The sequence below is a fragment of the Oryzias latipes genome, chromosome 8, assembly GCF_053564925.1.
Source record: "Oryzias latipes strain Hd-rR chromosome 8, Olatipes_Hd-rR_3.1".
In the NCBI taxonomy this organism is placed as follows: domain Eukaryota; kingdom Metazoa; phylum Chordata; class Actinopteri; order Beloniformes; family Adrianichthyidae; genus Oryzias; species Oryzias latipes.
Window position 1 is genome coordinate 17,653,512 of NC_136244.1, and position 18,421 is coordinate 17,671,932.

An 18,421-nucleotide genomic window follows, 5' to 3' on the forward strand; every position below is an offset into this window, starting at 1 on the left:
TGCTAAAAATCCCTTCATGTTTTAGTATCAAAGCAACACTTACTGAAAAAACCCACTGTGTACCCTTGATGCAGCCTGCATTGTGTTTTTTTTTGCCATATAGTTTCAGATAATGTTGTTTCTCTGTTCCTTCAAAGACAGTTGAAACAAAGATGGAGCAAACTTTTTGCAGCATCTTCAAGGCTGAACACAGTTTTTCATCCATGCAACAGAATTTCAGCTCTATTTTCCTTTTGTTTGGACTTTTTTTTAATAAACAGCCTTGGCACTGAACTTCCATCCTATGGGAAAGTCTAAATACTAATCTAACAGTTTTTATATCTTCGTAAATGTAGGATCTTTTTTTTTCTTTTTTGGGGTTTTCTTTTAAAATTCAAGGTAGATTAAATGTGTTCTAAAGCCGCCACACAAAAGGGTCCGACATCTTTCTGGGATCGGTCTGCCGTCAACTCATAAATGATGGCATGACTCTGAAACGGAAAGCAGACTCCCCTGAGGTTCTCCCCCTCCTCACCCCTTTCAGCCTCACAACTTTATCTAGCTGTAAAGAATGTATTAATCAGTACAGTTGTGTTGACTTTCACTCATATCATCCTCCTCATGCAGCAATGCAGGAGACTTCAATATCTTAATTTTTTTTTTTCATGTCACACACTTCAATGCATCTTCAAAATGACTTTCACCATGTAAATTAGGCTTCTTGATACAAAATAAAAAAAATAAAAATAAAAAAAAAAGAGGAAAAGTTTTCTTCTATTTCAAAAGCCTTTTCAAGGTACAAAAGAAGCAGGTAAAACACATTCAGCATTGTACACCTTACAGTTTCCAAACCCAATCCACTAAAGTCTTTGTTCCCTTTTCTTTCAAACTTTCTGAAACCTTGACAACTTGACATCAAAAGCAGTTTGGACTCAAGTATTTATTTAATGCCACGATATACAGGGTACAAGCAGTCTGTCTGGCTATACAACAAAAATAAAATGTCCACGTTTATAAATGTTAGCCTAATAATACAACTAAAAACATTGTTAGACTTGAGAAGTCTGCATTTGTGAGGACAAATACAGATATTGCCAATGAATCAACATGCAAACAAATAAACGTAAAAAAACATTAAACTCTAAAAATGTGTCTATCAAATCTGCTTTAGTTTTGTTATTATTTATCAATTACTTTTTCCCATGATTAAAAAAAATTCCAGATTTCCTATGTAAAAAAAAGAAATAAAATCCTTAGACCTGTCGATCTTTTAGATTGATGCAGCGACTTTCTGTGTGTGTGTGACAAAAAGAGGTCTCAATCCTGCTCCTCAGAGACTGCATGAGTCCCTTCTTAGTTTATGAGGCCACACACTTCTGAGACTTCAGCTCCCCACAGCGTCTAGAGCACAAGAACGAGACAACGTGGACCACAGAAGGTCTAAACAAGGCACAGCTTTTAAGAGTTGTCAGAGAAAAAGAGAAAATCTTTGATTCAAACTCTGAGGATAAATGTATTGATGTTTTCTCTGGCAAAAGTGATGATTTTTCTTTTTAAATCAAAGCAATCATTGTTAGACACATTGCAGAAAATGTATATGGTTTTCACATTTAGTAGATGTCTTGCCAGGAATCAGGTTGTGCTGCATGTTTTGGCAGTTTTCTTCAACAAGTAACCACTTGATTTAGTGACAAATGCAAATATTTTCATATTTTCTGTATTCTTCAGATTTTTGTAAGTAGTTCAACATCTCATAAGTCCAAAAATGCTGTTGAAAGAAAAAAGGGGCCAAGAAGCATTGAAATGTTTATTTTTTTACATGAACAAAAAAATTCTGTAAAACTTGATTGAATGAATAAACTAATTAATTTGAAGACCTTAGCAAAGCCTTTCCATTGTGTTGTCACTCTGTGGTTTTTACTCAAGGACGACGCAATAACACAGGTCTTCACAGCAATCTGTTTTACACTCACTCGTACCCTTGAGGCAGTGACGTATCCCCTAATATGAGACACTGGCGCTTTATCCATTATAATGATAGACTAAAGGGAAAAAATTAATAAAAACAATGACTTGCTTTAGGTAAAATCATATTTATTTTCATTCAGAACACCCAAATGCCATTGCAAGATCTCCACACTGTACTCTGATTTAAATTCATAGAAACGCTTTGTTACTTTATCCTCCTGAGAACCATCCTATTTATTTAATTTTTCTGTAGTGGACATTTGTGTTTGGATTTGGACTCATCTGAAGTTCTCTATTAAGACCTACTTAAATAAGGACATCCAAGCCTTTCCAATTATATCTCGTGTTTGGGTGGAAGATAAAATTTAGTCTATAGAGGTTATGAATTAATGGGTTGTTTCTAAGGAGGATATTATAGATAATCAGAAATATTGTAGTGATGTAGTCAAGTGTTGTAATAATTACAGTTTTAAAACAATAAAAAAAAAAATGATTGGACACAATCTGTTTAAAATAAATAATAAATCTCAAAACACAATTAAAATATATAGATTAAAAATATATACATACATGTATACATACAAAATAAATAGATACTTAAATAACATATATAAGTAGCTACGTTCTTTGCATTAATAAATAAATGTGTTGTTTTGCCCCACTAACTTCTACATTCAATCAGTTGTCTTATAAACTCCTTCTTTGCAAGTTGTTAAATGTCAGAAACACTCATCCGCCAAAGATGAAGCTGCAGTTCTGTTAAGCTTTGGATCACTGATCACATCTGATAGCAGAGTGAAAGCAAAAGGTTCTTGGAAAGCAGCTTGGGCTACAAGACAGGCGAAAAAGACATATGTTTCAACACCAAACCTGCAAGGAAAAAAAAAAAGAGAGACTGATTTAAAAGTGCCCACATTGGCAATGAGACTGAGGGTTTAGAAACCTTCTGCAAGAAAAAGAGACCTGTCTCACACGAACTAATGGGGAAAAACCTAAATAAATTCTGAAAATGAGCCCAGAGTCAAAATTACCACACTCTGTCAAGTACAAGGACATGAACCAAAGAGAAATGGCTCAGCACCAACTTCTGCCACAACAGATTGAATTATTATGTTCCATAAAGGTTTAATGGGATTTCTGTAGGTCTCATATATAAAAGGAAGGCTATGTGAGGTTGAGAAGGTGTAATTTTGCCCTGTTTTATCGTCTTCTCCAGCCGGTTTCATTTGAGACGGGATTACTGGCTGCAACGCAAACAGCTGAGTGGACACAAAGGCTCCTGGTTTGGTCTGTGATTAACTGGCCAGAGCAAGTTAAATCATGTTACAAATCACATTTAGACAAACACACTTCGAATGCTCCAGGATCTATCATAAACATCCGTATCAATGCTTTTCCCCTTCCGGATGACAGAGCAGAGTAAATCTGAATTAAATAAATAAAGCTCATATCCACATCCAAAGTTGGAGAGTTCTTAGCTCTTTTAAGGCTATTTCCCTGAAACGTTTTACAGGGGCAGACATACCAGTGATCCTCTCAAATGAAATACGAAAGATGAACCAAATCACATCTGAATTTAAATCTCTCCGTTCAGTAGAAAATACTGAAAACTGTTCTGTTTACGTCGCTTAAGTCCCATTAGAAATAACAAATTTATCCACATTTAAAGGTAAAAATCACTGCACTACACATTTGTTTTCATAGCTTTAGCAACAGAATCAATTACTTTATGTAATATCCATCTATTTGAAAGTGGGTTAACACTTTTACAAAGATCTAAACATATTTTGTTGCAATACAATCAAAATGATAAATTATTTCTGTTAAATCAAATCACTTTTACATGTAATAACAAGACTTTTGGCTGATTGAAATGTAAAGCCTCTGAAAGGCTAATTTTAAGTACATTGTGCAAACCAAGAATTGGCTGTGCTGACGCTTCCGATTATGTTGTTATCTCAGAGTTTAATTAGATTACAAAGGCAGAGCCGCATCTCCTTTTCTCCTCATTTCTTCACCCCCTTCAGCGGATCCTCCACAACTGTTCGCCACATCTAACAATCCAAACCAAATATTAAGTTAGAAAAACTCAAGCAATGCTTGTTAAGAGTTGTGGGATGGTAATAGCGCAATCCATCTTTTCTGAAGTGCTTAATGCTGTATATTAAGAGTGTTCTGTTCACTTGCAGTGAGCAGAAAGAGGCTGTTTCATTGCTAGGACACAGGTTATTACACTACTGAGTCATTAAAGAGGGAGGCAGGCAGAACATGCACATGTGCCGTACAACGGAAAACAGCTTCCAGCCTCCCCAAAGGTGCACTCACTCTTATATCCACCCCATTTCCATGACAAACACCTCCACCAGTAGCTTAAGCACAGAACTGTGTGCGAAAGAGGCGTAAACTTACATTTAGACGTTGCTTTTAAAAGTCAAGTGCTTGCAGCCGCCTTCTCTCCGGCATCTACAAAATGCAACAGTTTCTCATAATCAGAGAAGTGCAGTACTTATTTATTTATTTCCTCTCTTTTTTTTTTTTTGTTTGGTCTTAGGCACACCAAGCAGCAATTTAGCAGCTGGGCTGTTAGGAATTATTAGAACCTATACCCCCTCTTACTGTGTGCCATGCGGTGGTTTGCTCCACAGAGCTCTCAATGAAACACACCGCAGCACTAATGCAAGCCACATTTAGAAAATGCACAGCACTGGAGAGGGGGGGATGCTAGCATCCTTTGTGAGGCGTGAGAGTCCCAACACATGAAAAAGAAAATATTGACACCACAACAAGGCTGGAAACATACAGTGTTAATACAATCAGCGCTGGGGAAAAAATGCACGGCTATAATTACCCTGTGAATCGTCGGCTTCGTTTCATGTGACATTATAGTAAAAAATGGACAATGGAGACAAAACAGCACAAGATGAAAGGCAGCGGTCTATAATCTGCCAGCAACCACAATGAAGAAAAAGATGTTAAACAAGATAATTTAATCAGCTTCTTTGTCTCAGTTTGTGTTTACCTACAGGCATCTTTTATTACATTATGTGGGATTAACCTCTTGTTGGTCTATTACCGTTAATAACACTTTATGAACAATAATAAATATGTAACAGCCACAAAAAGAAGGTTTGTGTGTTTTGTTATAACATGGCGATGGCTACTCCCGAGTCATAGTGCCCCTTCATTTGAATTATTCTAGCAGCCAGCATGAGCAGAAGGCCGGCTGCCACCTCCAGGCTGTAGGAGAGCCACGCCGTGGCCAGTGACCAACCAAACGACACCTGCACGAAGGTGAGGTTTTCAGGGGGCACAATCCGCTGGAACTCCTCCATGGCGAGATTGGAGTATTTGATGTACGTGCTGACCCCTGACAGGGTGGAAACACCTGTTGACACACAGACGAGGAGATTTCAAAGGTTCAAAATATGCAACTGTGGAGCGGAGATGTTTGAGCGGCAGGACCTTGAGCTGTAGTCCTTATTAAAAAGCGACGCAGAAAACTTTTAGAAATGACAACAGTGCAAAGAGGTCACTGAGCTCAAAGGTGCAGATCATCCAACTAATAATCTAAATATGAACGGTTTCTGTGTTCGAAACTTATTTGAGAGGATGCACTCACATTTTGCACAGTTTTAATGTATTTTTTTTAGAAATAATTCGACATCATTTTATTTAAATAGATCAAATTATCTTTTTAAAGTTTGGAGTTAAATTGGTCACTTCTGAGAGTATCTGAAAGGTTTGAAATCCAGCCTAGGAATTACAACTGTGAATGTTCCTTTTTTTTGTCACAAAACAAGAAAAAATAAATGACCATTTCCCGAATGCAATCCAACAAACTTGTTGTTTAAACCTAAAAAAGATCCTGCTGTGGAGATATGTTTCAAATGAGGCTTCAAACACTTATGTGAAGTGACAGTGAAAACACTGATTACTGGACATTGTTTCTCTGCTCTGCATTGCCTTGTTCTTTCCTCCCTTGCATGCGTATTATCCCAGCAAAGTGCCCACAAATTGAATTTAGTCATTTACATAACAGTGGGAACTTTGAATGCATTTAATTTCATTTGTTTTTTTCTTCTTCTTTCCTTTATATTAAGCGTCTAGCATCTCCATTAAATCTGAGGTGAGCCAAGAGCAACATCACCAGCTATTGACATCAAAATGCCTGAAAGACATAACCTGAATCATTAAGTCTAGTGTTCAAACTGACCTTTTTGAGGTACAATGAAAACAAAACCCCTTCACACATCACACACGCACTAAGGCGCAGGACATGATCCTGAAAATCACACCAGCTAAGGTTAAATCCACAGCTATGAGCTTTTTTCTCAACGAACACAATCTGCATCAAGATAGCAACAGAATAATTATCCTCAAATTTTGGGGGATTTGATTTCTATAAAAAAAGAAGAAAAAAGAGAAAGAAAAAATCTGAAGACCAGATCCGTAAATATATTCATTCTAAGCATTAAGATATCGAGCACACTAACATTGCAAAAACAGACATAAATCCAAAATAACTGATGCTAAAATATCAAACTGAGGGAAAAAAAACAGCTCTTAACAACCAATAAATGATGAGAAAAAAAAAACAACCATTGAAATCCATTTTCTCTGTTTACTGTTGTGAATGCAGCAAAGCTCAAACGTTTTTCTTTTCCATCAGGGTTTGGTTGAGAAAACAAATAAAAATTAGCTGTCAGCTCTGTAAAACATTTGAGGCTTATTAGGAGAGACGATGTCATATATAATTAGACGCATTTCTGTGCCACACTCGTGCATCTACCTTGAACCATGCTAAAACTAGGATTCAAACTGAGTTCAGACTAAACCAAATTCAAGCTGTGGTCACTGTGAGAGTTCAGCAGCTGAGCCATTCACAAGGGAAAAAAATACAGATACATCTTTTTCTATCTGTAATACAAAAACAGAAGAGTTCTGTTTACCAAAACCCTTTTACTCACAGAGGACGCAGCACCATTAGGATATTTTCTATTATTATTTCCAACTAAATTGGAAATTCACATCATGGTTTACCAAGAATTGAAGGAATTTGTGAAGGACTTTACTTCTGAGTCTAAATAAATATTAGTTGTGATTGATTTTTTACCTGTGACTCAATAGGGATTTATTATTTCCCAAAGAAATTATTTTTTTATTTTTCAGAAACAGAACATGATAACTATATAGGGAACAACAACAGAAAAAGTCAGACTCCTTCAATCAGGAGCAGTTTTGTGCCTCTCTAGTTTGATCAGCAATTAGCCAGCGTACCATCATCAATACTGTCTATTATGTCATTATTCACGCTGCGATTCCTCACTTGAATGGAGTCAAGATTACTGGTCAGCTCAGCAGGCATCGAGTTGTGATGCTGATCCATTTTATGCAGATTTATCTCTAAAAGCAAAATGATATGCCATTATTTAGTAAATGACTGCTGCAAGCACTCTAGGAATCTTTTTGTGTTTGAGAAGAAGATGTGCTAAAGCACATGGGACCTAATGCGTGAGGAGGACACTTTTTTCTAAATGTATGTAATTATTCTAAATATAGCAAATTGTTCATCTGTCCTTTGCAGGAAATTTGATATTGACATGAATTTCTCTAATTTTACTCTTTGGAAAAAAATATTATATCATTTCAATTCTCTACTCCTCAATAGGCTCTGGAGCTTATGCAGAGAAATTTTAAAAATACATTTGCCTACTCTGGCTATAACTTTGAGGAAGAGAAATAATTCTTTCATAGTTGCAATTACAGTTTTCTTATTTATGATCAGGGGAAAATGCTCTATAAAAAGACTGAAATTAGATATAAGCAAAGAGAGGAGATGAAATTGAAATGTTAATGTCTCCTTTCACCTATAAATGCACTCATTTATTATTTAAATTGCACAAGTTCACCCTGGGTTGCAAAGCATGCTTTATGATTTGAGGCTCTGCAACAATAGTAACTAAAGGAACTTACTGCAGGTAAGGAAGTAGCATGCTGATGCGGCCAGCAGCTTGGGACTGCAGGCCAGCGAACTGACCAGTCCAAAGATCCATCCCAGCAGTAACAGCACCAGACTGAGAGGCAACATGATGACCACCACTCTGTGCAAGCCTGCAAACATGCGTATGGTTACAAAAGATGTGATTTCATTAGTGGGGCCTGAAGTGAGCTATGCACAGTACTGCTGAGTGCAATCATTTGGATAAGCAGCTGGGATTTCCAAATTGATTCCTAGTATCTGGGGAGCGACTGGCTCCCATTCCTATTGTCAGTAGAGTATAATCAACTCAGAGACTTGCAAGCCTCTGTGACAGCAAATGATTTATTCCTGTGTCTTTCTTCAACATTGTGAACACAGACTGTTTTTAAAGCCCCATGGACTCCGATCTAATCTACTCAATAGAGGGATTGTCTTATTTAAAAATAAAAAGATAACCAGATAGGAATCAGCATTTAAATATCCAGATTGTCTCCCAAATGTAGAAAGATATATGGTGAGAACACTTACCGATGAGATGCCTCTCTGTCTCTGACAGACTGGACATATTTGCTGTGAAAGGAGTGATAACTGAACTCTTATTTGCTCCTGAAAATGTCAAAAGGAGAAGATTACACGTTACAACACCGGTGGTGAAGCAGGTTCCTCTGCAGTCTTTCTCTTATACTAAGCAATCCTAGTTTTAAAAAAAGGAAGGTATTGTACCCATAAGAAAATGCATAGGAAGCCTCATGTGCAGCACATGGTGCAGTTTATGCAACCTCCTTTTCGAGAGGGAGTTTAGCTTCATGTTGTCTCCTTACTTGACATGTATTGATTGAACTGTAGATGCCACCAGCAACACATTCAAACACACCTCAGGCTGTGCAGAACACTGGCAGAACACATTGCACCTAAGTCCAAATATCCTGAAAATTTTCTTTGCAGCCATGCACAGTTTGTTCCATGCAGCACAGGCTGATGGAGGGGAGAAAAAAAGTTGATGCTACAAGAAACTGATATTTATTATTACATGCAGAAGTTGGATGCAATTTATCTACATTTTGATAACTGAGAATATGGAATTGCTTTTGCTCCAACTGTTTATCAAAATTACAGACATTTGTTATACACCTGGGCTCCCCAGGATGTGATAACTGATATTAAACAGTAAAAAAATAAAAAAACGAAAGCAACACCAGAGAAAATACAAAAAGAGATCTGCTGCTGGCGCGGGTGGAGATTTTCCACAACCACTGAAGTTAATTTGAAAACAATAAATCCATAGAAGTGATTTATTCCCGCGCACAATACTGCGCCTTCCAATTACCCCGAAAACAGCAAAGATTAAATACAACAGTAACATGAAAATATAAATGTCATAGAGGGAAGTTAGACTGACAAACCTTCATTGATTGTCCATAATCCAGAGTGCGAGCTCAGGTCATCAGGACCCGTGCAGTTGGGTTTGTTTACATTGATTATGTACCAGTAATCAGTTCCAATTGCAACAGCCAGAAGGATGAAGCTGAGCATGCCGGTGAGCCCAGCGGAGAGAACCACAGGTCCGTACTTCATTAGTCCGCAGCGCAGGAAAACCTCAAGGATGTGTTTCTTCAGCGCAGCAATCTGTGAAAACGCTCCACGATGCGTAAAAGCTCTCCAGCTGGGCCCTTCCCACTAAAATGTTGCCTCTTCATCATCAAATTCTGCTCTTGAACAAAAGAAAAAGAAGAAAAGCCTAACAGAAAAAATTGATAACAAGTTTGAGTTTAGAAAACACTAAAAATTTATATTTGGAAGGGTAAAAAAATCAAACTTAAAGAAAGGGTGTTTTTTGGGTGTCAGGGAGCAACTGCGCCTCTGTTAGGTTCTTGTGGCGCTCCGAGAGTAATTCACACCATCAAGAGTGAGGGGAGAAAATAATGCGCATCCGGTGCAGAATTTCAAAATTAAACTCCAGTCAGATGCGCAATGTGCTGTAAGGTGTGCGCACGGATATGCATTTAGGCTGTTTTCTTCTGCTTAAGGGAAAAAAGAAATAGATGTTCTCACCTAGGATACAAACGGTGAATGCACTCGGAGAGGCTCCGTGTGGGTGTGACTCCTGACCAAATTCCAGCGCTGAAAGCAGATGTGCAGCATGGAAACAGTTTCTGCTCCTTCACCACTATATAGCATCTGAAGAAACGACCAGTTTCTCATTTGCAACCAGATCCTTCACCCGGTCACGCTTCTACTCCACGCAGGTCTGTCACTAACTCGCGGACACGGTCACATCTGCCAAACGGACCCTCAAGTTGCAAGGGGATAGTGAGTGAAGAAGGCAATTTTCAATTGCTGACAGGAATTCTCAGTTGGATTGAGGTGTGCTGTGCAGGTTGCACGGGATATTTACAGTCCACTCTTCTGCAGCTTTATGGCTTTGTTTGCCTACTAAATCTTTTATGCTATACTATTTTTTTTATTTATTATGCCTTCACACAACAACAACAACATATATATATATGTATATATATATATATATATATATATATATATATATATATATATATATATATATATATATATATATATATATATATATATATATATATATATATATATGTATATATATATATATATATATATATATATATATATATATATATATATATATATATATATATATATATATATATATATATATATATGTACAGTACAGACCAGAAGTTTGGACACACGCAAAACAGAGTTTTCTATATTTTCATGACTATGAAAATTGTAGAGTCACACTGAAGGCATCAAAACTATGAATTAACACGTGGAAGTATATACATAACAAAAAAGTGTGAAACTACTGAAAATATGTCATATTCTAGTTGCCACCATTTGCTTTGATTACTGATTTGCACACTCTTGGCTTTCTCTTGATGATCTTCTAGAGGTAGTCATCTGAAATGGTCTTCCAACAGTCTTGGAGGAGTTCCCTGAGATTCTTAGCACTTGTTTTGCCTTCACTCTGCGGTCCAGCTCACCCCAAACCATCTCGACTGGGTTTAGGTCCGGTGACTGTGGAGGCCAGCTCATCTGGTGCAGCACCCCATCACTCTCCTTCTTGGTTAAACAGCCCTTACACAGCCTGGAGGTGTGTTTGGGGTCATTGTCCTGTTGAAAAATAAATGATGGTCCAACTAAACGCAAACTGGATGGAATAGCATGCCGCTGCAAGATGCTGTGGTAGCCATGCTGGTTCAGTATGCCTTCAATTTGGAATAAATCCCCAACAGTCTCACCAGCAAAGCACCCCCACACCATCACACCTCCTCCTCCATGCTTCACGGTGGGAACCAGGCATGTAGAGTCCATCCGTTCACCTTTTCTGCGTCGCACAAAGACACGGTGGTTGGAACCAAAAATCTCAAATTTGGACTCATCAGACCAACGCACAGATTTCCACTGGTCTAATGTCCATTCCTTGTGTTCTTTAGCCCAAACAAGTCTTTTCTGCTTGTTGCCTTTCTTTAGCAGTGGTTTCCTAGCAAATATGCTACCATGAAGGCCTGATTCACACAGTTTCCTTTGAACAGTTGTTGTAGAGATGTGTCTGCTGCTAGAACTCTGTGTGCCATTGACCTGCTCTCTAATTTGAGCTGCTGTTAACCTGCCATTTATTAAACCTGACAGGGCACACCTGTGAAGTAAGGACCTGGTCTGTACTGTATATTTTACCTTTTGGTGAGAAATGTCAAACTCGTCTTCACATAAACACAGGTGTTTCAGAGTTTTGGGGATGACACATGACATTTTATTGCACAGGTAATTTATTCCTAGACTTTTCACCAGCTAGAACACTTTAAGGGCAGGAGGGTGTCACAGAACTTTGGAAGGGTGACCATTACAAATGAAAGTAGTGATAATACATATTTCAAACAATTTTGTTATTTAAGCACATAATTTGAAGGTCTTAAGAAAATAAAGCATTGCTTTTGTGATTTTTAATAAAGCTTTTATACATAATTCCTTAATCTTTGTCAATTATGATACTAATATTGACTCAAAATGTTTTTTGTTGGGGAGAGAGCTGCCCCCTTCCCCCCAGCTTTGCCCCTGCTTTACTCGAAATTTAACTCTTTTTTTTTTTTTTTTAAGGAAAACCGATTAAGCAAAACTAACTCCTCTACTCTTTGATTAGACAGGTTATGGACCCTTGAAGCACATGCACAATAACTGAAAAGTGGTTTGAACAACAGTCCTGAAATCATTTTACGCAGATATTGTGTTTTCTGGCTCAGGGGCCATCTACAGTAGTCATTTCAATAAGAAAATCATCTTACTGCAGGGAGCAGCTTATGGCTGCAACTGATCTCAGAAAACTGGTGACTATTACAGGTTTTTTACCAAGTGAGGGGGAGGATGTGTTACTCTTGACCTCTGTGGCCACCATCCCTCTCAAGCCTAAGGCCTCCTATTTAAAATTCAACCATTTGTCTGATATGAGTGTTTTCTTGAATCCAAAACAATCCCTGCACAAACATTTTACATAAATAAATCATCTCTAATGATCATAATCCTGTCACAAATTGCATTATACTGTCTGAAGACACCATAATGCAAAGTCTGTGGCTAAATCAATGACTGAATTCTGGATGGGAGATAATAAAGTATCATTTTATCCTCTAACCCCATGGGTTGATATCAGATTTCTCTTCCTAAAAAAATGTCTTTACTCCATGGCAAAAATGTCAGCTATTAACATATCCAAATATCAGATTTAATTGGATTTATTTTTCTTATATGCGTACAGTAGAGTTCTCCGCAATGAGAAATCATGAAATAGCTCATTAAAAAATCAACATTTTCTTCCCTGTCGGTGGGAATGAATAAACTCAGAACATCGTCATAAAAGCTTTTTTTCCTCCTCTGCTGCTTTTTCTTTATGGGCAGAAAAAGCTTCTTCCTGGCAGCTCATTCAGGACAGATTTGTGAAGAGCATTTCTGATTGGACAGACTTCCCTCTGGTCTTCTGCTCTTGGAATGATTTTAGACAAACTCCCATTTATTTGGGTAATTCACTATGAATTAAATATTTGACTATAAAGAATCAATTTACCAAATCTAATATAACAAACCTGTGAGTTTAATAGTGGCACAAAGGATGAAAATTATTCCACTTTGGCAACACCCTTATCAGAGAATAAGCTCTCTTTTATGATAGAAAATTTGATTTGATTTGCATTTTTTTTATTTGAAATGGTTTATTTCAAGCAATCAAACAAGAATAATACACAAAACAATACAATCATCAGTTATACATTCAAATTTAGGATAATTAGACTTGGTAATAAATATTGCTTGAAAGGGAGTGGAAGGAAGCGAACTTATATAATCCCATCCCAGTTCTACCGTAACCATTTACCACATGATTTATCCGGTTCCAAGCTTTTATCAGACAGAATTAACAATCCTGAAGTATCAATAAAGCACATGACAAACATGAATTACTTAAATTATTATGTAAAAAATAACTATTTTAGAAATCAACATTGCAAATGCAGATCAGTTATCTAAAATATATGCAGATCATGTTCCTTATAAAGGTCATGTTTATGATTAAAAAATAATACTATATCAGTAAAATACACATGACACTGTTTCAAAAATCTTCATAGCAAAAATTGATCAAGTATCAAAAGTTAAAATATGTGCGAAATTATGTTACATTAGGAAAAATCATGAATCAATTATTAGAAATCAATCAATTTAACCATCTTCAATAATTGATTAAGGTTTTTTTTATATTAAGGTAATGCTGTGAAATAAAATTAAGAAGGGTCCATATTCTGTCGAATGACCAAGGTTGGTATTCTTTCTTCCGCTGATTAATAGCCGTTCTTCTGGAAACAGAGTTTAAAGTTCTCTCTGCAGACATTAGATTAAGGTCCCATATCCTTCAAAATGGATTTCTTCTGATCTTTATTCTTTGAGAAAACAGTATTTTTAAAAATGGGATTGTGTTTTTCTATTCAGGTTGTGTCTGTGAAGAAAGCATTACCTTTTTACCACTACCTCTTCAGACACTCCAGTTCCCTCCTGATCCCAAGGAAAGTGTGATCTTTGGGTTGTTTTTCTCTGTTAGCCGCATGTGAGGCTGGTGATTTATCAAGAGTCTTCTCTCCTCCTGTAACCTTTTACACACCTTTGTGTCAGAGGTTGGTTGTATACAGATAAAGGATGTGGAGATCTGTGTCTTTAGTTTTGTTTTTCTGGGTTTGACTATTTTACTCACCGTCAAATACAGAAAATTAAAACAAAAATGCTGAAAAATAAATAAAAATAAAATAAAATAAGAGTCGATTTGCACATAACACACTAACGCATTTTTAGCTCTAATGTTTCTTTGCAAAAAAATTAAAAATTTATGAGAAAGCTGCTGGTAAGGACTGCCTCCTCGTTATGTCTGTCAAATGAAAATTCACTTGATTGCTTCTTGAATTGCAACTTTAAGCAGCTTTACTCTGCAGGTGGGAACTTCTGGCTATGTGAAAATGCAAAGATCATTGCTAAATTAAATGAGCAGAACATCGTAATATTTAAGCATTCGGCGACATTTGGCTTTCAGGACATCCTTTAGTAAATATCATTGCATTATAGGAACCATTAGTTTTACAATTTTGCATAAAAGCAACTTTATATTTTGTAAATAAGTTAACTTCTTCCCATTCCCTTTCAAATAAAGCTTAAAATAAACCAGTTTTATTTTTTCATGATAATAGACTGAATGAATTAAATGAACATAATTATGTTTCTGTGATCAAGCCACTTTATCTACTGCATTTAAGTCCATCATGTACTAATGTTCTCTAAATTCCCTTTTATTTTGCTTTTCTGAACTAATTTGTACATTCTACTTTTTTTATTCACAGACAAGTGTTAATTCTCCCTATTGAAAGAGCAGAACTGATTAGAAATCAAAACTGAGTTGTGAACAGTCATTCTCATATTTTAATACTTCATTTCCAACATTAAATAAAAAAAAAAACATGAAACCTCTGCTTGTGATACATAATCTGGTTTTAAGAACCATATTAGACTTTTTAACAGAACCTTGAGCACATGATTTGGTTGGAAAAATTTCCTAATGGATCGTATCAAATAGTGTCAAAAGGTTGAAATTCTCCAACTGGGCAAATAAAAAGCCATCTGTGAAATATCAAGCATATTGCTACACCATCTGCAAAGCGGCACTGCATTGCAGGCAGAGTTTAGTCAAGCAGCCTTAAAAATGTACCTTTAAACAAATAAACAGAACATTTTTTAGTATCATATGTGTATAAGAACTGCTTCCTTTTATTCAAATTGAACATAGACTCCCTGGCCACATTATTAGTTACACTTGTCCAACACAAATTCCTAATCAGCCAATCACATGGCAACAACTCAATGTATTTGGGGGTGTAGACATGGTCAAGACAATCGGATGCAGTTCAAACAGAGTATCAGAATGGGGAAGAAAGTTGATTTAAGTGACTTTGAAAGTGGCATAGTTGTTGGTGCCAGACGGGCTGGTCTGAGGATTTCAGAAACTGCTGATCTACCGGGATTTTCACCCACAACCATCTCTAGGGTTTACAGAGAATGGTCTAAAAGACAGAAAATATCCAGCCAGCAGCAGTTCTGTGGGTGGGAATGCCTGGTTGATGCCAGAGGTCAGAGGAGAATGATCAGACTGGTTTCAGCTGACAGGCAACAGAAACTGAAATAACCACTGGTTCCCACTGAGGTCTGCAGAAGAGCATCTCTGAACGCACAACATTTCCAACCTTGAGGCAGCAGAAGACCACACCAGGTGCTACTCCTAACAGCTAAGAAGAAGAAACTGAGGCCACAATTCACAGGCTCACCAAAACTGGACAATAGAAGATTGGAAAAACGTTGTTTGGTCTGATGAGTTTCCATTTCTGCTGCGGCATTTGGATGGTAGAGTCAAAATCCGGCATCACCAACATGAAAGCATGGATCCATCCTGCCTTGTATCAACTGTTGGTGGTGGTGGCGTCATGGTGTGGGGGATATTTTCTTGGCACACTTTGAGCTCCTTAGTACAAACTGAGCATGGTTATAAGACCACAGCCTACCTGAGTATTGTTGCTGACCATGTCTATCTCTTAATGACCACAGTGTACTATTACTTTCAGCAGGACAATGCTCCATGTCATAAAGGTGATATCATCTCAGAGTAGTTTCTTGAACATGACAATAAGTTCACATGTTCTCCACAGTCACCAGATCTAGACCCAATAGAGCACCTTTGGGATGTGGTGGAACAGGAGATTGGCATCATGGATGTGCAGCTCACAAATTTGGAGCAACTGCGTGACGCTATCCTGTCAATATGGACCAAACTCTCTGAGAAATGTTTGCTGGACCTTGTTGGATCTATAAAGCACTAACACAGTTCTGAAGGCAAAATGGGGTCCAACCTAATACTAGCAAGGTGAAATAAAGTGGCCGTTGAGTGACATTTCCTTTATACTTCACCTCGTTGCAGGGAGGAGGGTTTTCGTATGTTTTTCTTCCTGTCAGCTGTTAGACTTTACAATGCCATTGAACAATAATTATTGTTGTTTTTAATTATTTTAGTGTATTTTTGGTGTTATTCACTATCTACCTGCTGCTTTCATTCTATTCTATTCTATTCTATTCTATTCTATTCTATTCTATTCATAAAAACAAGACATGTACTGTTAAAAAGGCAGAGTCTGTGAGGCTCATACTGCAAACTGATCAGTTTCTACTTTTTACAGATAACAAAAGCTGTCTGTTTGTCTGTAACTACCTGTTATATATTTTTTTTCCTCTTCATTTTTCTGTATCTCAACAAAAGCTGCAAAAATAGAAACTATGTGTTTGCACAACTTGTGATGCTGTCGCACTTTTACACATAAATATACATTCAATGAGCCTTCTTAACACCAAGGAAATACGTTTTTCTATTAGTGTTATTAATGTCTCCACATTTTGCTCCTGGCATCTGCACCTGCTGCTGCTTAATCAGCACATCAGCCAACTTTCCAAAAAAGAGCCCTCGAATCAATTTTTTTTAAAATTGTTTTGTGTGTTTTTTTGATTTGATAATACTGTGTTTCTAAGATAGGGTTAACCGGATGATGCGCAAACTGTGGAGCCCAGTGAAAATATGTGACACCAGCGGGATTCTTTTTGACAGCAGTGCAAAGGAAAAACAGTAGGTGTTATTTGGTTTCTGTCTTATCTTGTTACTCCTTGAATCAATACTCCTGTCTTTGTCCATCACTGAATACCGCTCTTATTTGTCAGAGAAGTGGGTCTGACTATTTTTCTCCCAACATCCCTATTCCCAGCATCATCACTCACATCTTTCATAGTTTGAAGTTTTAGTTGGAATCTCAGTAATTTTTTTCTCAGCGGTTTGTCCATAGAAAGGATTTTTCTGGAACTTATGAGGGGTTGTCACTTCCCTTCTTTTCTGCTTTAAGTTGGTGTGGTAGCTATCTTCAAGCAATTTTTGTTGGCTAAGTGAGCCTTTCCGCTCAGAAGACCTATCTTCTTCTTGGTGGGGGTTCAGGTTAAGCTCGTTTATTTAAAGTGCTTTCTTTATATAATTGTTTCTATTCCTTTTTTGTTTTTGGTGTTCAGAATGATAGACATATTGGTCCATTTCCATGCCAAATAAATAGTCTGCGTCAGTGTGTTGCAGGGTGGTATGACCCAAAAAAAATCATGCCATGTCAAGAAATGTGATCTTGTAGTTCCGACCTAAAAAAGTCAACGCTAAATTGTTGGATTGCTTTCAAATATATGTAAAAAGATTTGTGATTTATTTTTTCAGTGTTTGAATTTTCACTTTAGACAAAATGGCACAAATTTTTCAACCAAAAGAGTAAGCTACAAATAAATCTGTTCACGCATTTTACTGATTTATTTTTTGTCTATAAGAACCGAGTTTGAATGCTCAGTAAGCAGCTGCCACAATTTGGGTAATATTGATGAAGATTTAAAATTATTGTTTCCAAAGTCTGAACCATGACTTATGAAACTCGGATCTTCTTCTTCCTTTTTTGGCTGCTCCCATCAGGGGTCGCCACAGCGAACAAGTCGCATGGTAAACTTAGTAATGTTTGACGCCGGATGCCCTTCCTGACGCAACCTTCTCAAACTGGGCTTGGAACCGGCACAGAGGTAGAGAAGGGAACAGGGAGCAGCCCGGAGTTGAACATGGTTTCACAGACGGAAGGCGCCGCAAACCAGCACGAGCTAAACCGGCTCCCCAATTATGAAACTCGGATAATGACTTTATATATTCAGAGCTTTCATTTAATGCACTGCAGAAAAATGTTGGGTAATAAATCTTTTAATTAAACATTAAGAGCTCAGCGAATTTGACAGTCATTTGTGCGGTTTGTGATTTGTGAACACCAGATTTATAAGCTGTTAGGTGTTAATAGGGAGAGCTTTCAGTGTTACAGTGTGTATATT

The 18,421-nt window shown here is 37.1% G+C and overlaps 1 protein-coding gene across 2 annotated transcripts; it reads right to left on the bottom strand.

The window, feature by feature from the left end:
• Positions 1–4,736: 4,736 nt before the first annotated feature.
• LOC101172580 (transmembrane protein 235) lies at positions 4,737–10,114 on the bottom strand. Of its 2 annotated transcripts, XM_078950901.1 has the most exons (5): positions 9,980–10,114; positions 9,331–9,633; positions 8,456–8,533; positions 7,921–8,058; positions 4,737–5,332 (listed from the first exon to the last, which is right to left on the bottom strand). In XM_078950901.1, exons 2-5 carry the CDS (start codon positions 9,500–9,502, stop codon positions 5,088–5,090), a joined length of 633 nt encoding a protein of 210 aa, XP_078807027.1. In that variant the 5' UTR covers positions 9,503–9,633; positions 9,980–10,114; the 3' UTR covers positions 4,737–5,087. The 2 variants fall into 2 exon arrangements, with proteins under 2 accessions (XP_078807027.1, XP_011476448.1); XM_011478146.4 differs by lacking the exon at positions 9,980–10,114 and having other exon boundaries at positions 9,331–9,806.
• Positions 10,115–18,421: the final 8,307 nt, after the last annotated feature.